The sequence below is a fragment of the Quercus lobata genome, chromosome 2 (assembly GCF_001633185.2).
Source record: "Quercus lobata isolate SW786 chromosome 2, ValleyOak3.0 Primary Assembly, whole genome shotgun sequence".
Classification (NCBI taxonomy): Eukaryota; Viridiplantae; Streptophyta; class Magnoliopsida; order Fagales; family Fagaceae; genus Quercus; species Quercus lobata.
This window is the reverse complement of record NC_044905.1, coordinates 15065643-15092612: the sequence shown is the minus strand read 5'-3', so window position 1 is coordinate 15092612 and position 26970 is coordinate 15065643. Positions and strand designations below refer to the sequence as shown.

Genomic DNA, 26970 nt, shown 5'->3' with positions numbered 1-26970 from the left:
GGCATTTTGCTACTTGTTTTAGGCGAAAGGTGCAAATGCACATGTTAGCCTAGTTGCTTCTATAAGAACTAATGGAACAAACTTAATTCTTTCGAATTCTTCTATTATCAATAAAAGGGATATAACAAATATTGATTCAGCAGCTCTTATCCAATGAGCTCAATGGCTATATATGAATTAGCAGTTTTTGATTCTTCTGGGTTGATCTTGCCATCTTTAAACTTTGTTCCTCAAATGCACAAAGTTTGTGCACAAAGTAGAATTGATGTGATTATCCTCTCTCAAATAATCGATTGTCTCAAAATTTTAAACTATTAGAAAATGATAAATTTAATCATTTAATTACATACTTTTAATTGTGTTAAATGTACAATGCTCTTTACACTTGATGTCACTATCCTTCTTCTTTTTTTTCTCTTTTTTTTTCTTTTTTTTTTTTTATGGGAAATACTGAAAACTTTTATTAAACCATAGAAATATTGTTTACATCTTGTAGAAGAGCTTGTCAAATGAAACAAGGATTCTCTTCTAACCAAATTGAAAAGTCATCTATGCCATGGGCATATTTTGCTAGTAAGTGAGCCGTTTTATTTCCTTGCCTGCGAACATGGGAAAACTCAACTTGTCTAAACTCCCTAGAAACTGATAAAGAACAGTATACAATGGCAGCCACAGAAGGGAGGAGGAGAGAGTTCCTTCAGAGCATTGATCACAAGCAGAGAATCACTTTTGATGATGCCGTAAAATCACCAGTGAGCTATAGGGTCCACGCTCGCTCAAGCTAACAACCTACAAGAAGAAATAAGTGATCTCGCCGAGGGCATCGGTGTGGTGTCGGCCAAATACCCTCTGACGGTCAAGTTAGAATTGTTCTCCACTCTAAAGTGCTAGAGAGGTTAAATTATGCGTACTTTGATTTGCGAGGGTATTGAGGCTTTTATAGTAGTAGGTTCACCCTTCCTCCTTGACATGGAAGTCTTTTCCTTATAGGAGTCCTCTTGAGTAATCCCAAACGTGATGGACAAGACATTTCTTTGTAGAGGGGATTAACGTGCGTATCTTCCGGAATGCTCTTTGCGCTAGATTTCTGGTTTCCTTGGAGATCATACGTGCGCGCCAAGAGTATGGAACTGCTTTAGGCCACTGCGCTCTACCATTGCCGGCCCATGGGCTCGGATCCGTCAGGCTCAATATCGTGAAAGTTCATTGCGCTAAATTTTGCCCCTTCAGCTGCCCCCTTCACCATATGGGTCCGTCACGTCTTATATGGACGGACCCTTACGGTGACGGTTTGATATTGTTTGGATTTTTCGGTCAAAGAAAATTTAGGACGGTGGCATATGATTACTGAAGTTGATGGTTCCCCAGGAGAAGACGGATTGCGACTATTTTGATGGCAGATTGTAAAGCATTTATGAGCATGCCACGTGTCTCATTTTGATTGGATTTTATATCGGATCGAAGCGTCGCTTCGTCTTTCGTGCACTCCAGGTATATATATAACACTCCTCAATCCTCATTTCTTCATTTTACAGCCAAAACACATTGTCAAAGCGCAACCGTCAACTTTGTCAAAACAGTCCGTCGCCCATACAAATCCGTCGATCATACAACCGTCGACTTCCAGTTACTTCAAAGAACGATGAGTATTGCTATTCTTATGTACAAGTTTTTGTATTTGGTAGTTATATTTAGCTAGATCCATACAACCGTCAATACTCTTAGATCCGTCGGTCTTAGGTTTTGCCATCATTGTAGGAAATGTCTAGTGCGTCAAGTAATCAGTCAATGGTTCGTGACGGGACGGAATACGAGGAAGTATACCCATCTGGTCATAAAGACCAAGAGAGTCCTGGCGAAGAGAGGAGTCCGTCCGCCTCTTCCTCGTCCTCAATAAATGAGGATATGGAGATGGTCGAAGTAGAAGAATCGTTTGATGACGGCGAGGATCTACTGTCGGGACCCGTCGTCTGTGCTGATGGACTTAGGGAGTTCATCATGCTACCAGAGTGGACGGTGCACAAATTCACTTCCGTCATTAAGGAGAAACACTTCAACACATTTAGGGTCAACTTTCAAATTCCTGACTATATTCCAATCCGTCTACCCTACGTATCAGAGAAATGCTATTACGACGGGGTGGAAGGTGTCGGAGTGTATGAACAGATGCTGAAGGCGGGACTTAGATTTTCGCTAAGTACACTGCATAGAGAGCTTTTAAAATATCTGGGTCTGTCCATCAACCAGATATCCCCAAATGCCTGGAAGGTCTTCATAGCCATGGAGATACTCTATGGTGCGATGACTGACAGAGCACGGAGGCTGACGGTGCGTGAATTCCTTCATTGCTACCATCCAGATGAGATTGATAGGTCAAGGGGAATTTATAGTTTTGCCAGTAGGAGCCCGTTGCTGAAAGTTATTTTTGAAACACCTGACTCAAATAGAGATTGGAAGAGTCGTTATTTCTTCCTAGAGGGTGACAGATGGATGAGCCATCCAGGAGAGACGAAGTTTTTGCTCGTCGACACAACTTGGGGGGTTTTACATTCATCTCGTATGAATCTGTCACATTTTGCTTGATATTTTACATTTGTCATCTTTAGTCGTTTTCTTTAACCGTCTATTTCATCTGCAGGTAGACGGCGCCCCCAAGTCAGCGTTGAAGAGTTTGGCTTCCTAGAAAGGATTTTCCAAAAGACGAAGCCGGAAGAACGGACTTGGGCGAAGTTGGTAAATCCTCGAACAATCCATTGGTATTGTGACGGTCCCAAACCTACCCGTGAAGCCATCAGATACGACGAAAGAGTTCACCAACGTAAGTCCGTCAATTTTTACTTTGCGTAAATAGTTTTAATTTATGTAGATAACTTCATCCGTCCTGTATTACAGAAATGGACGACGCAAAGAGGAGGGCACTGATAAAATCATAGGCCGCCAAGCAAAAGGAGACGGGCGAGGTTATGGTTCCTAAGGGGACGATGTCGTCAGCGAAGAGGAAGCAGCCGTCCAAGTCTGACCGTCCACATAAGCAGCAGAAGGTCCCTTTGGAACCCGTCGTAGGGTTGATGGCTGAGGGTGTGAAGACCGTCACCCCAGCAAAATAAGGATCTGGCAAGGGCTTAATGAAGGCCCCGTCCACCAGCCAGGAGAAGCCTCCTCCACTTTTCCGTGACGACTCCAAATTTGCCTTGGAGAGACTTTCGTCAATAATTTCCTTGGAGGACTACGAGGACCTGGGCAATCATTTGACGGAGGAAATGGGGGAGACGGGTTTATTCGCCGTTGCACAGGTAACTTTATCCATCGGTTTAAGTCCGTCTATTTTTCTCAGCTTTCTGTTTAATACCTTTTAACTTGTTTATTTCAGTCCTTGGTTATGATGAAGGGCCTAATGGACCGGTGCCTAAACCGTGAGGCAGCTCTGGAACATGTATGGGCAAAGGCAGAGCAGACGGAGGATGAACTCAGTCAACTTCATAAGTGGAAGTCTACAATGGAGAAGAAGTTTGATCTGTCAAAGCAGACGAGAAAAGAGCTTGAGCAGAGGACGGAGGAAGCTGGGAAGGCCTTGGAAGCCAAAGACAAGGAAGTAAAGGACTTGAAGGAAAAGCTCCGTCAAGCCAAGGAGGATGCGGTCCGTGAGTATCGAGACTCCGACGCTTTGTTGAGAGAGCTGGGGGGTTCGTTCCTTCAAGGCTTCGACGATACACTCCGTCAGCTTAAAAAAGCCTACCCTGAACTAGATGTATCAATGATAAACGTCAATGATCAAGATCAGATGTCTGCTTTGCCCGTCGCTTCAGAGAATACAAACGACCTCTTTGGTGACGATGCGGTTCAGGGTGACGGAGAATCAGTCCCATCGAAGGATGTCCAAGATGCCGACCCAAAAAAGTAGATTGATATTACTTGTCTCTTTTGTAATTTATTATGAGAACAATCCATCCTTTTTTGTATTAGACAGTTGCCCCCTGGGCTTTTTATCCGTTATTAATGCTTTACTTTATTTTTATACTTTCTGTTACTGTTTGGAACTTTCCTAAATATCCGTCCTCCTTATGAAGGGGAGATTAAGAAAATACTCATCTATCCGAGAGTATTTCTAGCCAACGTTCAATCCGTCCACTTTGTGGAGTTCAATTATATTTCGTGTGATCCGTCCACTTTGTGGACTAAGTTATTTTTCCATTATGCTGATCCGTCCGCTTTGTGGGTGATTATTTCACCCTTTAGGTGAGCCGTCCACTTTGTGGACTTGTAAATTAGTTCACCGTTTTGGTGATCCGTCCACTTTGTGGGCAGTTTTTTCACCATCTTAGTAATCCGTCCACTTTGTAGGCAGTTATTTCATACTTTGGGTGATCCGTCCACTTTGTGGATTTGTAAATAAGTTCACCGTTTTGGTGATCCGTCCACTTTGTGGGCAGTTATTTCATGCTTAGGGTGATCCGCCCACTTTGTGGGCTTGTCAATAAGTTCACCGTTTTGGTGATCCGTCCACTTTGTGGGCAGTTATTTCACACTTTGGATGATCCGTCCACTTTGTGGACTTATAAATAAGTTTACCGTTTTGGTGATCCATCCACTTTGTGGGCAATTTTTTCACCATCTTAGTGATCCGTCAACTTTGTGGACTTGTAAATAAGTTCACCATTTTGGTGATCCGTCCACTTTGTGGGCAGTTTTTTCACCATCTTAGTGACCGTCCACTTTGTGGACTTTGTTTCCTATATAGTATATCCATTCGTAATAAACATCCATGTGGAAAATCAAAGTTGTGTCTGAATATTCTTCTTTAAAGAAAATGCGTTTGTAAAAAAAGTACCTGCCCCCTTGGGCTTAAAAAGGCACAAAAAGATCGTAGCAAAAGTGAAAAAAAAAAAAAAAAAAAAACTAGTAAATTGTAGCTAAAAGAATAAAATAAGCTTGGAAATCGCCGGTTCCCCATATTCTCTACTGGTAGTATTTCCGAAGATGCTCCGTGTTCTAAGGGTGCTGCAGCTTTTGTCCGTCCATCGTCTCGAGGTGGTAGGTGCCCTTCCTTTGCCATGACGCGATCCTGTAGGGTCCTTCCCAGTTGGGGCCGAGTTTTCCTTGTGAAGGATCTTTAGCGGCACCCATTACTTTCCGTAGTATGAGGTCCCCGACCTGGAAGTCCCTGTGCCTCACTTTATTGTTGTAGTGTTTCGCCATGATATCCTGATAGCGTGCCAACCTCTGTTTTGCTGCTGCTCTGACTTCGTCCACTAGATCGAGCTGGAGGCGCATAGCTTCTTTGTTCTTATCTTCGTTGTAGCTCTTCACTCGGTAGCTCGTGAGACCCACTTTTGCGGGAATGACAGCTTTGGTTCCATATGCAAGTCAGAACGGTGTTTCCCTAATGGGAGTTCTTGCTGTGGTTCTATATGCCCATAGGACACTAGGTAGTTCATCTGGCCAGATGCCCTTTGCCCCCTCAAGATGGGTCTTGACTATTTTGAGCAGGGACCGGTTTGTGACCTCAACTTGCCCGTTCGCCTATGGGTGTGCGGGTGACGAGTAGTGATTCTTGATCCCTAACTCTGAGCAGAAGTCTCTGAATGCGCTGTTGTCAAATTGCTTACCGTTGTCAGAGACCAGTACCCTGGGTATCCCGTACCTGCATACGATATTTCTCCAGACAAAACTCCGAATGTTTTTCTCCGTGATTGTGGCTAAAGTTTCCGCCTCGACCCACTTAGTGAAGTAGTCTATGCCGACGACCAAGAATTTCAGCTGTCGGATAGCCGTCGGGAATGGGCCCATGATATCAAGTCCACATTGTGCGAACGGTCAGGGTGCCGTCATAGGTGTCAGTTCTTCGGACGGCTGTCTGATGAGATTGCTAAACCTCTGGCATTTGTCGCAAGATTAGATATAGGCTTATGCATCCTTCATCATTGTAGGCCAATAGTATCCTGCTCGGATCAATTTGTGTACTATTGATCGTGCGCCCGAGTGGTTCCCACAGATACCCTCGTGTACTTCTCTCATCACGTAATCTGCTTCCTCTTGGCACAAACACCTCAGGTACGGTCGAGAGAAACCCCTTTTATATAGGACGTCCTTTATCAGCACGAACCGTGATGCCTGGACCTTCAGCTTTCTTGCGGCGCCCTTTTCCTCTGGTAACACCCCAGCCCTTAGGTAGGAGATCAATGGCGTGGTCCAGTTATATTCAGAGTTTACCACCTGCATATTTGTTCCGTCATCAATAAGTGAGGATATTTGGACGAATGATAATACTTGATCAGGAACCAGCATGAATTTGGCTGATGCGGCTTTTGCAGGTGGTCAGCCCATTCGTTCTCTTTTCTTGCGATCTGAATGAATTCAACTTCGAGGCTGTTGGTTCGGTACTTCACTTCTTCTAAATACCTCTTCATTCTATCGTTATTGCATTCGTAGTCGCCATTGATCTGACTCGTTACCACTTGTGAATCGCAGTGAGCAATTATGTTTTCTGCTCCCGCGGCCTTTGCAAGGTCTAACCCTGCGACCAAGGCTTCATACTCTGCCTCGTTGTTGGTTGTTGGGAAATCCAGTCGGATCATGCGTTGTATCGTGTCCCCCAGCGGAGTTTAGATCACTATTCCGGCTCCTCCGGCTCGTCTGTTTGAGGATCCGTCTATGTAGATACTTCACTGTTCCTTCTCTTCTACCAACTGGTCCTCCCCGAGTGTGAACTCGGCGATGAAGTCAGCTACTGCCTACCCTTTTATGGCCGTCCGCGAGCGGTACTGGATGTCGAATTCGCTTAACTCGATTGCCCACAAGGCCATTCTTCCTGCTGCTTTTGGGCTATTCATGGCTTTTCTCAGTGGCTTGTCCATTAAGACAATGATTGTATGTGCTTGGAAGTATGGCTTAAGTCTCCGCGCAGCAATTACTAACGCGAAAGCCAACTTTTCCATATGAGGGTACCTCTCTTCCGCTCCACGGAGTGCACGGCTAGTAAAGTAAACGGGTTTCTGTATCCCGTCCTCCTCCCTCACCAAGGCTACGCTTACTGCGGCATGCGAGACTGCCAAATAAAGGTAGAGTTCCTCGCCTTGTACGGACGGACTGAGCAGTGGTGGAGACGAGAGATACGTCTTTAAGTCGTTGAAGGCCGTTTGGCATTCATCCGTCCACTCAAATGACTTTCTCAGAGTGCAAAAGAATGGCAAACACCTGTCCGTCGCCCTTGAGACGAACTTGTTTAGAGCTGCGATCTTTCTATTTAGACTTTAGACCTCCTTGACCGTCCTTGGTGGTTCCAACTCCATTATGGCCCACACCTTCTCCGGGTTGACCTCTATTCCTCTTTGGGATACCATGTAACCCAAGAATTTTCCCGCCGTTACTCCGAATGCATACTTGTTCGGATTCAGCTTCATGTTGAACGATCGAAGTCTATCGAATGTCTCTCTGAGGTCGTCTAGGTGATCCACTTCGTGCATGCTTTTAACCAACATGTCGTCAACATAAACCTTAACGTTTCTGCCGATCTGATGCGCAAACATCTTGTTTATTAGCCTTTGGTATGTTGCTCCAGCATTTTTGAGTCCAAAAGGCATCACTTTGTAGCAGAATAACCCCTGGCTCATGACGAAAGAGGTCTTCTCCTGATCAGATTCGTCAATCCTGATCTGGTTGTAACCAGATAAAGCGTCCATAAAACTTAGGAGCTGGTGTCTTGTAGTCGAATCCACAAGGGTATCTATCCGTAGGAGTGGGTAGCTGTCTTTGGGGCAAGCCTTGTTGAGGTCTGTGAAGTCTACACACATCCTCCAACTTCCGTTGGCCTTTTTAACCATAACGACATTCGCCAGCCAGTCGGGATAGTATACTTCCTGGATGAAACCTGCCTCCAGTAACTTCCGAACTTCCTCGGCTATGGCCTTATCCCGCTCCTGAGCGAAGACTCGTTTCTTTTGTCGGACTGGAGGGAAGGAGGGCGACACATTCAACCTGTGGACCATGACCGAAGGGTCGATTCTCGACATGTCTTCATGGTTCCAGGCGAAGATGTCTTGGTTATTTCTTAGAAAAGTCGTGATCGTCTGTCGTACTGGCCAACTGGCTAGTGTGCCAATTTTAGTCGTTCGTTCAGGCCGTGTGTCGTCAAGTCTTACTTCTTCTAGCTCTTCAACTGGCTCTGCTAATGCTTGCTGCTTCCCAATACACATTGTCTGCTGCTAATCCTCCATCTCTAACATGGCGATATAGCATTCTCGTGTTGCTACTTGATTTCCCCGCAGTTCTCCTACCCCATATTCCATCGGAAATTTGATCATTAGGTGGTATGTTGAAGTTACCGCTTTCCAGGAATTGAGAGTGGGTCGCCCGAGGATGGCGTTGTAGGCGGACGAGCAGTTGACTACGAGAAACGTTATCTCCTTAGTGATCTGCTGAGGATAGTCACCCGCTGTCACAGCTAGCGTTATTGCGCCCAAAGGGAACACCTTTGTACCCCCAAATCCTACGAGTGGGGCATTCGTTGGGGACAATCGTTCCCTGTCAATCCTCATCTGCTGGAATGCTGGATAGTACAAGATGTCTGCTGAGCTACCGTTGTTGATGAGGACCCAGTGCATATTATAATCCCCAATCTGCAGGCTGACTACTAGCGCGTCGTCATAGGGATGGTGAAGTCTCCGAGTGTCATCCTCTGAAAAGTTTATGACGGGGTTATCTATTCGCGGCATCTTTGGTACGGATCCTGTGAGTTAGACGCTATGGACCATCCTAAGGTAGGTTTTGCGGGCTTTCTTGGAAGATCCGGCTGTAGCTGTGCCCCCTACGATCATTCGTATGTCTCCTATGGGTGGTCTCGGGCGCTCGTTCTCCCGTCGTGGGGCCTGTTCCTCCGGTGTATCAGTTCTTTCCCTGCTGACGAACCTCTGTAACTTCCCCTGCCTGATTAGGGCCTCAATCTGCTGCTTCAGGTCGTAGCAGTTAGCTGTGTCGTGCCCGTGGTCCCGGTGAAAGCGACAATACTTGTCTCTCAGTCTTTTGTTGGGGTCTCCCTTCAACTTTCCAAGGAAAGTCAATGCTCCTTCATCTTTGATTTGCATCAATACTTGGTCGATCGGGGCTGTTAATGAGGTGAAATTGGTGAATCTTCCAGTGGGGGGTCTGGAGCGCTTTTCATCACGTTGATCCCCGGTTCTAGCGATCTTTCGCCCCCTATCTTGTCTCGTGTACTCCTGCCTTTCCCTCTTCTTAGGCTTTTCCTCGCGGGCCAGCAGCGCGTCTTCTGCATTCATGTACTTGGTAGCCCTATAGAGAACGTCTGTCATGGTTTTTGGGTCATTCTTGTACAAGGAAAACAAGAACTTACCCTTCCGTAGCCTGCTAGTGAATGCGGCTACGAGTATCTTATCGTCAGCTTCGTCAATCGAAAGGGCTTCTTTGTTGAAACGAGTTATGTAGGCTCCCAGTGTCTCGTCTTCTCGCTGCTTGATGCTCATTAAGCACGCGGTGGACCTTTTGTATCGATGTCTGCCTATGAAGTGTGAGGTGAACAGGGCGCTCAACTCCTTGAAAGTATTGATGGAGTTTGGTGTCAACCTACTGAACCAAACCCTCGCAGGCCCCTTCAGCATGGTCGAGAACGCCCTGCACATGATCTCGTCTGGTACACCCTGAAAGTGCATCAGGGTCTTGAAAGTCTCTAGATGATCGAGAGGGTCCTTGACCCCGTCGTAACTTTCAATCTGAGGCATCCGGAACTTTGGTGGCAGGGGGAATGAGTTGACGGGCGCGGTGAATGGTGAATCGGTTCTGTTCACTAAATCGTCGAGATCAGAAGATACTCGCCCTTTAAGAGCGTTCATCATGACCTCCATCTGTTCTTTCATCGCCTGCATCTCTGCGATGATAGGCGGGGGAGCAAAATCCATGAGAGACGGAAGGCTCACGTTTTGCCGCTCCAGTCGGCTTGGGGCATTGCTGCCTTCTGGCTTCTCCTGCTCCCTTCGCTCGGCACTGTTACCTTCCTGGTTTTGCTCCTGAAGGTTAGGTCCTGCGTCCCTTTGGCGTAGCTGCTCCTCCAGATCATGGTTCTGCTTTGTGAGTCGTTCTACTGCTGTCATGAGAGTCTGGACCTGCCTTTCTAACGCAGTAGATCTCGGTGGCTCGTCTTCTTGAGCGTTGTTGGTGGTAGCCATCGAGCGAGTGAATATCATGTGACTCTTATGTCCGGGAGGCGATAATCTGGCTTAAATTCTTCGCGTTTCCCACAGATGGTGCCAGCTGATGATGCCGTAAAATCACCAGTGAGCTACAGGGTCCACGCTCGCTCAAGCTAACAACCTGCAAGAAGAAATAAGTGATCTCGCCGAGGGCACCGGTATGGTGTCGACCAAATACCCTCCGACGGTCAAGTTAGAATTGTTCTCCACTCTAGAGTACTAGAGAGGTTAAATTATGCGTACCTTGATTTGCGAGGGTATTGAGGTTTTTATAGTAGTAGGTTCACCCTTCTTCCTTGACATGGAAGTCTTTTCCTTATAGGAGTCATCTTAAGTAATCCCAAACGTGATGGACAAAACATTTCCTTGTAGAGAGGAATAACGCGCGTATCTTCTGGAATGCTCTTTGCGCTAGGTTTCTGGTTTCCTTGGAGATCATATGTGCGTGCCAAGAGTATGGAACTGCTTTAGGCCACTGGGCTCTACCATTGCCGGCCCATGGGCTCGGATCCGTCAGGCCCAATGTCGTGAAAGTCTATTGCGCTAAATTTTGCCCCTTCAACTTTCAAGAATAAAGTCGTGAATGAGGAGGTCTTTCGCAAATTGCAGTCCAGTCTCCACAGCCTTTACTTCTACTTCTACAGCTTTAAGAGGGGCCCATATCTTCTTGCTCAGAGCGCCAATGGTCTTGCCATCTGCATCACGAACCAAAACACCCACCCCAGCAGCTTTTTGAGAAGCAAACACAGCCCCGTCAATAGTGATTTTGAATTTATTCAAAGGTGGCGGCTTCCAAAATGCAGGCAGGACACTACGTGGCTTCCTCAGGGTCTTTAATGCATGCCTGGTACTCGGCTAGGTACAAAAATAAGTTCTACCCATAAATTTGATCCTTTGCAAATGGATCACCTACAGAGAATTGAGGTTGCTTTCAATCATTTTCGACAAACTACCAGGAAAATGATCAGCTACACGATTGACGTATATATCCATTATTTTTGACGAACTCTAGTGAATTGACGTATATCCATTATTTTCTGACGTGTGTCCGCTATTTTTGACAAACTTTTTGATAAACTACTAGGAAAGGCTCTCTTTAAAAATATATATATATATATATATATATATCTCTATATATTAGTTATAGACCCGTGCATTGTATGGTTTTATGAAAAAGCTTATAAAATAAATGTATAAATAATTATATATTTTAATAAATTCAATAAAGAAAAAAGAAAAAATTATCAAGTGTAAATAATTATCTCACTAAAATAAGGGGTAAGATTTCTTCCTAAAACTAAATTAAATTGATAATACTAAAATTGAATTTTAAATTGATAATTATTTAAAGAAAACGTACTAAAAAATTGATAAATCTAAAATTAATATAATTTTGATAATATTATAAATTAAAATTAAAGTTGATAATTCAAGAATACATTTGTAGAACATCTTGATAATTTGATGTAACATAAAAATCAAATAAAAAAATTGTTAAAATTAATCTATTAATTCTAATAATATTTTATCATTAATTCTAAGACCCTAACCCTAAGCATATAAATTATATCAAAGCTAAGAAAATTAGTTTAAACAAAAGGCAACCAATACACAAAACCTAATCAATTTAATAAAAACAAAATACAAAAACAAAGAAGAAGCCTTTAGAAACATGACAATATTTCAAATGTTTTGAATTCATTAATTAAAATCACATGAAGATAAAAAACCAATAATAACACTAAAGAAAATAAGCAAAATGAAAATAATAATGATAATAATAATAATAAATTTAAAAAAGAGAGAGAAAGAGAACGTGGTTGATAGATATAAGGAATTTTGATATATATATTTATATATATATTTTTTTTAAATGTCATCAACTTAAAAATTATCAAATTAATGGAGATATATATTGTTTTTTGGGATAGATAGAGATTATCAAATTATTGGAAATATATACTATTTCTTGGGATAGATTTATATTAATCACCTCTTAAAGAATTTGGATTGTGCTTATCCCTTAATAATCAAGTTTTGTAGCTTGATATTTAGATAAAATAATATTAATTTAATAATATTGAAATTTTGAAAATTTAGATGATAAATATTATCTAAATTAAATTTTTGTATGTTAAATATTATCCCCTAATTTAAGAAATATATCCTAACAAATAAAAAAATAATGTTAATTAGATGATAAATATTATCTAAATTAATTTTTTTTATATTAAATATTATCCCTTAATTTAAGAAATATATCCTAACAAATAAAAAAATAATGTTAATCTAATTTTATTTAATGATAAGAATGAATTAGAGTCCTTGTAGTATACTATTCATTTTTAGTTTTTTTTTTAATCTAAAAATTTAATAAAATTTCTGCAATTTGGTGAAGTCATATGGCGCAACCACAGTTTCTAAGCCTAATGGCTCAATTAAAATTCAAATGTAAACAATTTTTTTATTAATTTCCTTAAAATAAAATAATAAAATAAAAAATAAAAAATAAATGAATATTTTACTTTTAAGTTAAATAATGAATGCATATTGTGTGAGACTAAAGTGTTTTAAAAGCATATATATATATATATATATATGTCTAAAATAATTGAATGGAAAATGGTAGATGACTACGTAACTAATATAAAATGAGATACATAAAGGAAATATAAAAGGATTTTTCATAATATATTGAGATTTAGGGCTCAAGTAATATTTAAATGGAAAAACCTTGAATTTAATAATTAAAAGCTATTAAAAAAATGATTGAAAGCATATTTAAGTGGAAACCTCAATTCAGTAATTAAGAATAACCTAAATAACTAAACATTTAAAAATATAAAGTAGAGAGACATACATGAAAATATAATTTTTGTCCTTGAAAGCATGGGAGAAGACACTGAAACTTGAGTGATTTTCACCCAACCAAAAAAATAAATAAAATAAATAAATTCATTAGCATTGAGATATGATGAGAATTGAGAAGTGATACCTTTCAATAGTAACATCCATTTTGGCCTTTGTTGTGAAAAATAATCTGTATTCTTTGATCTCAACCTCTCTCTCCATTATTAACAAACCAAAATAAAAAAAAAAAAAAAAAAAAAAAAAAAAAAAAACCCTGCTTAGCATAATATTTCCTATCTAGTTCACCTAATTAAGATTTTTCAAATAAGGCTTAAACTACAAAGAGAATGGTAGACAGTAGTTTCCCGATTAACAATATGAGCAATACAGATAAATAAAAATAAATAAAGAAGAAGCAAAAAGACCAACAAAATAAAAATTATTGAGGCATAAATAGAATAAAATAAGTGAAGGGGAAAAATGTCTTACTTTTTTTTTGGAGATCATTGAGTAATTCTTTACTTGCAATGGACAATTTATCTAGACGTGGTGTTTACGTTGAAGCAGTTTGTCCAATATGCAGAACTTCAAATGAAACTGTACTAAACAAAAACATAACTGTGCTATTGTTGAGTGTAATTCATATATGATATACAAAATAATAAAAATTCATGTCTAACTCTATTTAATGATTGATGCTCAAACAATAACCAAATAAATAGGATAAAACTTTAGGAAATTAGGTTAAACAAAAGACAAAAAATACACAAAACCTATTCAATTTGATGGAAAAAAAAATTAAATTAAACAAATACATTAAAAAAAATTAGAGTAAACAAATACATATGTGTAAGGTTGTAGGGAGAAGAAGGGAATAATAGAGGAAAAAAACTGTATGGTAGGTATTTATTATGAATTATCTTATATATATACACTCCACATTGAAGAAGTTGATATGAACAAAAGGTCTAATATTAGTCTAATTTATAGAGGTGTATGAAGCTGAAATTAGATGGACTTTAACGTGTACTTTAAGAAAGGATTAGATAAAGAATTTGGATTATAATGAAATTAAGATTTTTATTAACTTAGAAATTATTAGAGAAGAAAAATTATATCTATTTTTTTTGTTAAATGTAAAAACTTTTCTGCAATTTTTGCGTGTAGTAAGGTTTTTTTTTTTTTTTTTTTGGAAGATTTTACATGTAGTAATATAATTTAAATAAAAAAAGAAGAAGGATTAGATGGACCTTTTTTTACGTGTACTACTTTGTTTTTTTTAAGTAAGATTCTTATCGGCTTATATATTATAATAAGAAAAAGATCAAATTTGGATTGTAATCAAATTATGATTTTTATCAATTTAGAAATTATAGGAGAAGAAAAATAATATATACCTAAAAAGCATCAAGAGGAAAGAATCTCTTTTTTATGTATTTATTATGAATTATCTTATATATATGCACTACACATTGAAGAAGTTGATATGAACAAAAGGTCTAATGTCAGTCTAATTTATAGATGTTTATGAAGCTGAAATTAGATAGACTTTAACGTGTACTTTAAGAAAGGATTAGATGAAGAATTTGGATTATAATGAAATTAAGATTTTTATTAACTTAGAAATTATTGGAGAAAAAAAATTATATCTTTTTTTTTTAAATGTAAAAACTTTTCTAGAATTTTTACGTGTAGTAAGGTTTTTTTTTTTTTTTTTGGAAGAAGAAGAAGATTTTACATGTAGTAATATAATTTAAATAAAAAAATAAGGGATTAGATGGACCTTTTTTTACGTGTACTACATTGATTTTTTTAATTAAGATTCTTATCAACTTATATATTATAATAAGAAAAGGATCAAATTTGGATTGTAATCAAATTATGATTTTTATCAATTTAGAAATTATAGGAGAAGAAAAATAATATATATTTAAAAAGCATTAAGAGGAAAGAATCTCTTTTTTATTTAAATTCTATCCTTAGGTAATTCTATTCTATTGATTTTAGGGTTTATTGATAACATTTTAGATAGACACAGCTGTTATAGTTGTAAATCAAATACTACTTTCTTTTATTATTTGATTTATCATATTTATCCAAAAAATATGTATATATTTATTTTTAAAATCTAAAAATTTATTAAAATTTATGCAATTTGTTGAAGCCACGTGACGTAACTACAGCGTCTAAACACAACTTTTATTTTATATATATGATATAATATATTATGATATCAAACTTTTTGAGAAAAGCTCTCTTAAAATTAAAAACACTATTTTTGACAAATTTTTTGAAAAACTACTAGGAAAGCTCTCTTAATTTTTTTTTTTTTTTAACAAACTAATAGGGTAACGCATATATATACATAAGGAAATGAACACGCCTGGTGCACTTTAGTTCTCTTTGTCTGTGGAGGTCCTGTTAGCTGCATATATGTGCATATAAGGAAACGAACAAGTGCGCTCGGTGCAGTTTAGTCTCTTTGTCTGTGTACGTCCTGATAGAAGCGCTCGGTGTAGTTTAGTTCCAACTTCTCTCTCTCTGCCTGAGGACGTCCTGATAGAAAATGTCGTCCGAAATAGAGTTTGTTAACAGTACTGAAGAACCCACCTGAGGTTCTTTCTCTCTTTTTCTTTCTCCCATTCTCACACACACTTCCCTGGATGAAACATGCAAGCGCCTATTGCTGGGTGCATTTGAATTTGATATTTTAAGACAGTGAGGTTTTCTGGGTTTTTGACAAAGGGCCTTTTCTTTTTCTTTTCGTTATTTTTTTTAGTTTTACAGTTTACTCTCTTGAATCTTGAATGGTTGATACGCATATAAATTCTATAATTTTTTAAATTATTTTTCAGCTTTAAATAGCTTTGGAGTATAAAAACTATCTCTTTGTTTGTTAAGATTATGAATAGATAAATACGTACTTCAAAGGTCCTTAGAACTTTATTAGAGTGCATACCCAGCTTTTTATGCTTGGTTGTTTGCAGTTTTATTTGCTAGCAACTGAGTTTCATGGTCATTAATGTCATGTACTGGGCTATCCAATTCTTATTTAGCATAAGAAAATGACACAGACCAAAGGATAAAATGCATTTGATACCCTTTAAAGCTTAGGGTCATTTCTAAATCAATCTCTTAGTTTTCAAACCTTATTATTTACACTTTCATCTATTACCACAATGTCAATATGTCCTTTTATATATATAAACCCCTTTGAATCAAACCATGCCCAAATCAAAGACACATTCTTCCAAGTTTACCAATGGGCACTCACAAGCCACAAGATGATTTTAAAAATCGGATCGGACCAACCGGCTCAACTAAAAACCAGACCATAAATACATTAAGTGTTTTAAACGGTCTAAAATTGGAAACCGGATTCTTTTCCAATTCTTTTTACCATTCCAATTTTTTAAACCATCATCATCACAACCAAACACTCACATGCCTAAACTCATTTTCAAAACCTGAATTCAAACACATGTACAGGAACCAATTTCATTTTTTTTGAAGGGAAACTAATTAAAATTACTATCAGTAGGCTGCACTTTTTAAGCAATTCTTAATTAAGAGCCCATATAGTTTAGTGATATTATCTGTTTTATTTTACAAGGAGAAGGAAGGTTTGGATCCCCATACTTTGTTATTGGAACTACCAAAATTGTCAAAAATAAATTCAAAAAGAAACTCAGTCGAAGTTGAGCTTGTTGCCATGTTAAGTGTGTCTGTGTGTATTCTTTTATAGTAAATGGCGATTTTGGCTATTTGAGCATATATATTATTGTTTGTTCATATTTGAAGATGGATGTCATAAATATAATGACCTAGTGAACATTTTGACGAAATTATTGGTGTGAACCTCTCGTGTAATAGACTCGGCAATATGCATAGCCAGCCTTGAATGTCAATTCCCTGCAACAGTGGTAGCGCCACGTTCAGGCTAGGGTGTTCCTTACCTTTTAAAAAAAATTAGGAACACCCTCAACCAAAATTAGGAACACCCTAAAAAAAAAAAAAGCCCAAATAAAAGTTTTGAACTAAAATCTGAAAAAAATAAAATAAAATAAAATAAAATTGTAACAGAGCAAGCCCACCTGGGAAAAAAAGCCCAACATCAATCCTAAACAACAGATTACAAATCCAATCTAAAGAAAAAAACAAGGTAAAGCAAACCCAACATGGTAGCAAACCCACGGATTCTCAAAAAAATAAAAAATAAAAAACCAAAACCCAATATATGCGATTACAACCTAACCTAAAGAAACCAGAGCATGAGCAATAGATTCATCAAGTAAAGCAAAACCATTTATCAAAAAAAAAAAGTAAAGCAAAACCAAAACAGAGCACATTAACGACAACAACCAATGGCAACGGAGATCGGGCCTCAACGACAACAACCAACGGCAACAGCAACCAGAGCACATCACATCGGGCCTCAATCTCAAGCTCTAGAACCAGAACACATTGGGCATCGGAGATCGGTCTTCCTCGCCTCGACTTGCTACCCGACGGCATCGCCCCTCAGTCTCAGGCGTCCTTGCTCCCTCAACCTCAAGGTATTTCATCTTTTTCTCTCTTTAGTCTCTTACATATATGGGTTAACGGGTTAATGGGTATGGGTTTCTCTCTTAGACTCTCTGTCTCTCTCTCTATTATTTGAAGACTAAAAGGAAGCAAATGAGATTCTCTCTCTCTCTCTCTCTTTGAGATTTTATTTGAGACTTTTTATCTGATTGCTTAGTGTATTTGCCCCTGTTTTTGGCTTTATCCATTGGTGTTGGTGACTATTGGTGTTGGTGTTGGTGTTGGTGTTGGTGAGATACAATTAATTGTCTTTTAGTGTATTGTGATTTGTGATTGTGAATTTATTTGATTGGTTCTTGTGATTGGGGGGCCATGGGGCTTATCTGTTGAGTGGGGGGTAGACGGGGGCAAGGGGCCAAAGTGGGATATTTGAATTGGAGGAAGTAAATGCACATGGGGTGTGTGTTAGTGCAACTAATAAACAATAATTTAATTAACCAATAATTAATTGGGGGAAGCAACTAATATTTGATAAAATTTGGTATCAAACATGTTTGAATCTATCTTTTTTAAAAGTTTAGCTTACTTTTAGTACATTTTTTACTGGACATGTCATTTTTGTTTTAAATATACAATGGCAAATGATAGTGAGTTTTAATCTCTATCTTTATTTAATTAGTGGGTGATATGACAGTCTTTTATTAAAACAAAAGGATATTCCCTTTTAAAAAGTACTGGAGGTAAGTCATACCCATTTTTTAACCCGTTATGTGGCGATTAACAAGTCATTGACTCATTAAAAAAAACTTGGGCTCGTTTGGTAATATTGTTCTAATAACATTATTTGTATTTTTTGAAAATACGTGTAAGTAAAAAAGTGTACGGAAATATATATAATATTATTTAAACACTGAAAACTGTTGTTCAAAATATATTACCAAACAGCTCCCTTGTCACTAAAACTACACATAAAATGTATCTTTAGTTGCTACATAATAGGTTAGAGTAAGATAGCTTCAAATATGTTTGGAGCTTAACTTATTCCTCCAAGTTTTGGATCATTCATGTTTTTAAAAATTTTATTAGTTCAATTGAAAGATTTTTTACTTACTTTAATATAAAATTTGATAATTTGTATTTAAAATGAAACTTTTTAGGAATTTCACTATGAAAATGGAAAAAATGAATTTTATTTCATGAAAGATCACCATCAAACATAATTTTTGTAGGGGCTTGGACACCTGAGACTGGGAACAGCCTGTGTCACCAGAAGCCCAACACAGAGAGGGGCCCATGCGGCCAAGGCCCATTACACCAAGGTTGGCCCATATAGTTAAAGTCAAACACGGATGAGATGAGATTAGCTCACTAATAAAATGGACAAGAGTCCTCAGTGAAATAGAGTTACGCTCGGGCCAAATTGGGCCCAATACCGACAGGCCAGCCAAAGGAAAGGCCATGAGAAGGTAGTCAAATCGAGGTCAATACCAAGCATTGTCAATGACTTTGGGGAGTTCATGGTCAAACACTAATTTACGTCTAGAACAAGTTCCAAGAGAATCCTTTGAAGTCGTGAGGATCCATGGGGATTCAGAGGGATATGGGAGTACATGTCAAGTGGGTAAGTAATGATAACAACCTCACAAAGGAGAGACTATAAAATGAGGAGGAGGTGAACATTGTAGAGGTTGGTTGGAAAAAATATGAGGGGAGAAAGAGATATCGAGGGAAAAACATTGGGAAACACAAGAGTGTAGAGAGGGAAACGAAATGGGAACACTTGAAAGTAAGGTTTTGTTGAGACATGAACCAAGTGAAGCTTGGGGCCAAACCGATAGGATCAAGATATAGCTCACATACTAATTAATTGGGTCCCAAATACTACTGTTTGAAGGGTATCTGACTACCACAATTTTGATTGAAGATAACCAAGCTCTTTTTTTTTTTTTTTTTTTTGTTGGGCGTGTGTATACATATAACTTATCAAATAAAAAAAGTGTGCATATGTATATGTGTGTATATATAATAATAAAAAAAAAAAACATGTGTGTATACATACATATATGTATATATATATATATGTATGTAGGGGTTGTCTTGATAAATATATTAGTGCCGCAACTTAGCTCCCCTAAACAAAAATTACTGGCTCCACCCTTGGTTGCCACTATTTTATTTTAGAGATATCTACACTTTACTCATCTGTGATTTTGGTTGTTTTAACGTTGTTTACTTGTTATTTAAAAAATGTCATTTTACCTACACAAGGTCTTCTACTAGACTTTAGTAATCCACCTCACCATTTTCCTTTAGAAAAACACTTTTAGTTTATAAAACATAATAGAAAAAAAATCAAAATCACTCTCTATGACTCAAAGTAAAATAGTGCAATTAACCTTCTGTAAATTCATCTTGAATAAAACCTAACCTCTTTTTTTTTTTTTGATAAACAAAACCTAACCTCTTATCTATACATGAAAGGTGTGTGCTTGTGTCTTTACCATGCAAAGCATACTTAGGGTGTGTTTGGATAGAACTTATTTTGCTGAAACTGAAAACTAAAAACTGAAAACACTGTAGCAAAATAATTTTTAAATGTGTGAATAGTACCGTGAGACCCATTTTTAATAAAAAGTTGCTAAAAAGTATAATTTGTGGGTCCGTGAACAGTGCATATGTGCACTGTTCACTGCAGAAAGTCAACATTTGCGATTACTGTTCAATGAACAGTAACCGCATTACTCCAAAACAAAACGCGTGAAAAAAAAAAAAAAAAAAAAAAAAAAAAAAAACAGAAACGCAGGAACAAGTCGAACCCAAACACACACTTAGGCTCAACATCTCAACTGCATGGTGGGATTTACATCTTCGAGCTTTATGACTCAATTATCTTTGGTTTTATGACCCATAGTCCTTGTTTGGAAATGATAACCAATGAACTTTTTTTTTTTTTTTTTTGGGCTTTATTACCTATAATCGGCTCAATTTCATTAAATATTTCAATTTAACTTCCAAATGGCTTGATGATGATCAGCCCTAACGGAACTGTCCAACACAATTGATAGAATCTCTAATTCAAGGCTAATGCCTTCCATCCTCATGTCACGCAACATTTCCATCACAAACTTTGAAGAATTTTCTTCTTCTAATGCTTTAATAATCACACAGTGACTATTAATGTCCTTAGTTATAGCCAGGTTCTATACGAACTCAATAGAACAAACTTAAGTCAATCAAATTCTTCTATTATCACTAAAAGGAATATAACAAATATTGATTAAGCAGTTCTTATCAAACGAGTTTGATAGCTACATACAAATTAGTAGTTTTTGATTCTTCTGGCCGTCTTCAAACTTTGTGCCTCTAATGTCGCTGTTGATGTCATTCCTATTCAATGTTACAATTCAAGTGTCCCATGCAATTTTAGGGTCTGTTTGGATTGAGTTTATTGTTGCTGAAACTGAAAATTGAAAACTGAAAACATTATAGCAAAATAATTTTTAAATGTATGAATAGTGTCGTGGGATCTATGAACAGTACATGAACAGTGTATAAATAGTATTTTTTTCTCTTGTACAGTATTTTTACTGTTCACAGGCAAAAAGGAAAAAAAAAAAAAGATGAAAACGTAGAGCTGAAACGCAAGTTTCAGCTCTACCCAAACGCTCACTTAATGATGTATATATAAAATTTTATGCACCTTCTCATTGTAAGCCGGTTTTCAAGGTGAATTATACCTTGAAGATCTCATTCTAATAGTTCCCCCCAGTCAGCAAAATAGTTACAAATTCCCAAAGCAACAAAGAAAACCCCATGAAAGTTCCCCCAGGCAGCAAAAAAAGTTACGCAAACGGCAGCAAAAAAATTTCCCCCCCAGGCAGCAGCAAAGTTACGAAAACCAAGTCCGCCGCATTCTAATAGACCAAAAAAGTCCTCAACGCAATTGCTAATATCTATTGGTGCAGTTCAACAAAGAAAACCCCATACTTCCCAAAGCAAAATAGAAGAGTAAGCACTCAAAAAAATCTCCTACGCTTTGCTAATATTCATTGGTGCAATTCAACAAAGAAAATGTCATCCGAGTCTGTTTACAATGGAGAAGCACCTGAGGTTCCATCTCTCTTTCTTTCTCCCACTCACACACATTTTTCTCGATGAGGCATGTAATCATCTATTGCTGGGTGCTTTTGAATTTGATATTTTAAGAAATAGTGAGGTTGGGTTCTGGGAATTAGATAAAAGGTTTTTTCTTTTTATTTTTGTGATTTTTTTAGTTTTACTTTCTTAAATCTTGAAGGGTTGTGACTTCGGGTCTGGATTCTCAAATATATATATATATATATATATATATATATTCTTGAAGGGTTTATATGCATGTAAATCAGTAGCGAAGTTAGGATATGAGTTGAGGGGGAAATATATATAATATAGATGACACACAATTTTGCATATCTTGAATATATAGTATTTGAGACAAATTTGAAAAATGAAAAGTTATTCATTTGAATACTAATAATATTTTAATGTAATTATATTTTTTTTAAACCTTCATAAAAGAAAGTGCATTTGTTATGTTTTTTTTTTTTTGATAAACATTTTATTATGTTATTTATCTATTTAGATTTTGCTCATACAAATGATCAATTTTTCAATTTTTTTAAAAGTCAAAATTCGAGTTATGAATGAATAAAATGCTTAAATTATAATATGTGAAACAATAATATAATATTTATTATATAGTTAGCTATATATATATATATATATAGAGAGAGAGAGAGAGAGAGAGAGAGAGATGGCTGCAATGAACCATATCCTATTATCAATTTATCACATCCAGATCCCTTTGTAGCAGCACGTATGTAGCGTGTCAAGCCAATACTTTTATTTAAGTCTCCATAGTCCAAATTTTGTTGGAGTCTCTTCTCAAAAAATAAAGTTTCGATGAAATCGCTGATAATTGGATGATAAACTTAATCTTTTAGTAATGGCTTACAGAGTAGCTCTCTCTTGCTAGAAGCTACCCAGGAAGCTTTTGTGCAAGGATGCTAGTGGAGGACTTAAGGTTGCTCCTTGGATTGTTTAAAAATTAGAAGCTGTGCTCTGTTTTAAGAACAAGAAACAGAGTGGAATTTAAGTTAACTAAATTTTCATAAAGTGTGAGTGAGGAGAGTTTTTGGTTAGGTGAAATTCCTCAGCCGTTAAGGATATAGTTTTTTGTTAAAGTTTTGATTAATGTTTAATCATCTAATTGGAATATTGGATAAACACTGCCATTTTTACCCAAAAATAAAATAGGTAGGTGTTGTAGCAAAGTATAAGTCTGTTCTTGATGTGATTATTTGTCTATTCTACTAGTCGTTATTTGAACCCCTACAAAGAACATCTTTGACGAGGATGATGCTTTGAAGGAGATTTTTTGTGGGGAACTTTTGTTGATTAGTAACTGAAAATATTATGTTGTTCCACTAAACCTATTTTGGTAATCAGCTTTTAGATTCATTTACTGATTTAGAAAGGTTTTATTCTTTATATCATTAGGGTAAACCTAACTCGAATGGCCAAGATTTGGAAGCAAATTCTTCTACGGCCAGAGACGGACTGACTGAGGAAATCACAAAATATGAGAATCCAGAGCAAATGAGGATGCAAACTGATGCGGCACAACCTACAAGGATTCAACGTTGCTTGTTTTTTTTACTTTCAGTAGTGTTCAACGTTGCTTTCATGGCCTGTTTGAGTTTCCTACTGGACCAGAAAGTTTTCAACAATATTGTACCTGCATTAATGGCCTATAAGAAGAAATGGGCTTTCTTATCTCACTTAGGCTTCATCATTTTAGGAAGTCCAATATGCTATGCGTTGTATGCAATCTTGATATTATTACTGAACAAAGCAACGGGGCGGTGGGTAGGTTTCTTGGTCAAACGCGCATATGTGCTTGCTCATGAAGTTGTGCTTTATATGATAAAGGATATAATTTTGGCACACTTGGTGTTTAGTTTCCATGGTTGTTACTTCATCTGTTTCATGAAATTTATTACTCCACAAGATAAGATGCAGTTGATTAAGGTATGCACTTTGGAGTTTGCACGCTCTGCACTACGCTTCTCTTTTCATGGCAAATGGATGAGTGCTAGCTTCTTCCTTTTTACAGCTTTTATTGGATTCCTTGCCATGGTAAGTGGCTTCAGTTCCATCTCTTTTTCTTCTTTTTATTTATGTTGCATATATGGCTTGGGGTTTTGTCTTTTTTTTTTTTCCTTAGTGAAATTGAATTATGAAATCACTATTTTTTTCCGAAGGTGAATTTCAATCTGATGGAGAACCTACCCAATGCTGCGGATGAAGTGGCTGACAACATCGCCGATCATAGTGGCTGACTAAATATGATACCGGTTTGTGTTTCTTCATATCATAAAGTACGCAGTCTGCATGTGTCTCGATCCTCCTTATATGTATACCCTATATTGTCTCCCCCACTTGTTGTGTGTTGTGTTTTTACTTTTCCCTGGGTACAATTCTGAAGACATTCTTATGGTGTACCTTTATGGCCTTGTTTTTAGTAACTGACACTATTCTGAGCAGTAGCAAGGTTACATGTGTTGTACTCGTATTGTATGTGTTGCCACAATATATGAATATTACCCCTTCCAATTACAATGGAAGATCTTGAAATATTTGTTCTTTGCGCTATTGATTGGTAAGAATAGTTGAAATTCCAAAAAGGGCAATGTCTATCCACACCTGTTATACACACACCTCTTCAGAATTTGTTCTGAATATTGTGGGTAGTTAAAGAATTGTGCGCGTGTAAGGGTCCGTTTGGATTGAACTTATTGTTGCTAAAACTGAAAACTGAAAACTGAAAACACTGTAATAAAATAATTTTTAAATATGTAAAAAGTACCATAAGACCTATTTTTAATATTTTTAATACGTGAACAGTACTGTTACAGTACGTGAATAATACTGTTATAATATATAAACAGTAATTTTTGTCTTTACTCAATAAATTTACTGTCTAAAAAAAAAAAAAAAAACAGAGACATGAAATGAAAACATGAACGTTGGTTTCAGGTGAAACCAAACGCTCACTAAGAGACATTTTTCTTCCAAGAAACCACCAATCTCTGGTGTGAACGGTCATTTAAAAAATACTTCGAGGACGTTTGGGCTCTGCATCTCACGTCTGTGTTTTCTTAAAGTGCGTTTTCCCCTTCTTTTTTTTTTTTTTTTTTTTTTTTTTTACCTGCATTTATTGACGTTGGGAGACAAATTTTACTGTTATAAATAATATATATACTGTTTATATACCGTATATATACTGTTTACATATTAAAAAATATTAAAAATAGATCTACAGTATTATTTACACATTTAAAAATTATTTTGCTCTAGTATTTTCAGTTTCAATTTCAACAACAATAAGTTCAATCCAAACGAACCCGAACCCGTATCATTTTCCCCAATAAGAAATAATTAAAATTAAATTATGTAGGGAAAAAATCATATTTTTATTTTTTTAGAAGAATATTTAATTTTCAATTGACCACAGCTTTAATATAACTAGTCTAATGTGATCGGCTGTGGTATATAATCAGTGGCGACGCCACTCAGAGTCCAGGGTGTTCTCAGGAACACCTGACTTGAAAAAAAAAAATTATATATATAATAATTTAAATTTTTTTATTTGTTTATCCTTAAAAAAAAAAAAAAAAAAGGAACATCCTCAAGTAATATCAGGAACACTCTCAAAATTTGTATGCTAAACAAATTTTGAACTAAAATCTTAAAAATAAAAATTGTAGCAGAGAATCTAAAAAAATAAAAAGATATTTGTAACAGAGCAAGCCCCAAAAAAAAAAAAAAAAAAAAACCAACATCAATCCTAAACAAATACCCAACAGGCCCAACCCAAACGTATTCTCAAAAAAAAAAAAAAATAAAAAAAAAACATAGAAGTACCAAATGGGTCAAGTCACCTTCAGGCCCAGCACCACTTTGATGGTCGTTGTTAACGTTTAGCTAATTATCCCTTCATCTTCCTCCTTCAGTCTCGTCTGTAGTTCACCTCTCTTCTTTTTTTCTTTTTCATTTTTCTCTTCTTCTTATCTGTTGTTTAGGCTACAGCCGCACCACCTGGGTCCTTTTGTTTTGTGTGGTTCATGTAGTCTTATTTTGTGTGTACTGACACCACACGTGTACTCACACCAACCCACTTTCTACTTCTTATTAAATGCTTTCTTTATTTATTTTTTTATTTTTACAAAAGTTACTAATGGGCAGACAAACCACGTCGGTTTCTCTGCCACTCTTTTACTTTTTTTATTTTTTTATTTTTGATTTTTGTTTTAATTTCTTAGAAAATCGTTTATAGTTTTCTTTTTTTTTTCTTTTTGACCACTCCTACGTGGAAGGCTTATTATGCTTTTTAATTTTTTTATTGAGTTGTGAAATTAGCTTAAAATAATTTGAATAAAAGAGGTAAAATTTTGAAATGTAATTAGATATATTAATTTATATAGAATTTTTTTTAGACTATTAGTAGTTAGTAAAAAAAATTAATGAAGTAACTAAACACCAATAATTAATAATTTAATTAACTAATACATTATAAAAGACAAATAAATTAAATTATATTAAGCTAAACAACAATTAATAATTTAATAATTAATGAAATAACAATACAACAAATTATAGTTTATAAAAGACAAACAAATTTATGAAACAATTAAACAATAATAATTAATAATTTTATTAATATTTCAAATGAACTTATAGTTTATTGTTCAGGTACCTTTCTTCATTTTTTTTCCTTTTAAGGTTTTTCGGTGTACAGAATGCAAATTTTTTTTGGTTTTAAGATTTTTTTTTTTTTAAAAGCACAAACTTCATGTTGACCAAATCTTAAATTTCGGCCAGTATTTATCGAAACGTCCCGAAACACCCAAAATAGACTGAAATGACCCGAAATTTTTTTAAAGTGAAATAGGAACACCCTAGACAAAATTCCTGGAGTCGCCACTATATATAATCACTTTCATATAAATATACTATTTTTTTACACCACTCACAATCAACCATAACAAAATTGTGGCAAGAGATTTGTCACAAAAAATGTGTTCCTAAACTTTCCATCTTATCTTTTGATGCGTAAGTATATGAACTATGAAGTATCAGCCTTTTTTTTGGAGTGTATGAAGTATGAACACTCAGTGTTCCTAAACCCAATGATTTTTTTTTTTTTTTTTTTGGTATCAACATCTTCCATTCTGTATTTTGTACCAACTTATAGAGAATGTTTGGGGTGTTATTTACCCTAGTTTTTATTTATTGAAAAAGGCAAAAAGCTATTGGTAAGTCCATAATTCAATGATGCCTTATTAAATTAGGGCCA

At 36.6% G+C, this 26970-nt stretch overlaps 1 protein-coding gene across 1 annotated transcript; it reads right to left on the bottom strand.

Moving 5' to 3' along the window:
- Window positions 1–8732: 8732 nt before the first annotated feature.
- Window positions 8733–10175, bottom strand: LOC115959948. Its single transcript, XM_031078632.1, has one exon. It carries the CDS (start codon window positions 10173–10175, stop codon window positions 8733–8735), a length of 1443 nt encoding a protein of 480 aa, XP_030934492.1.
- Window positions 10176–26970: the final 16795 nt, after the last annotated feature.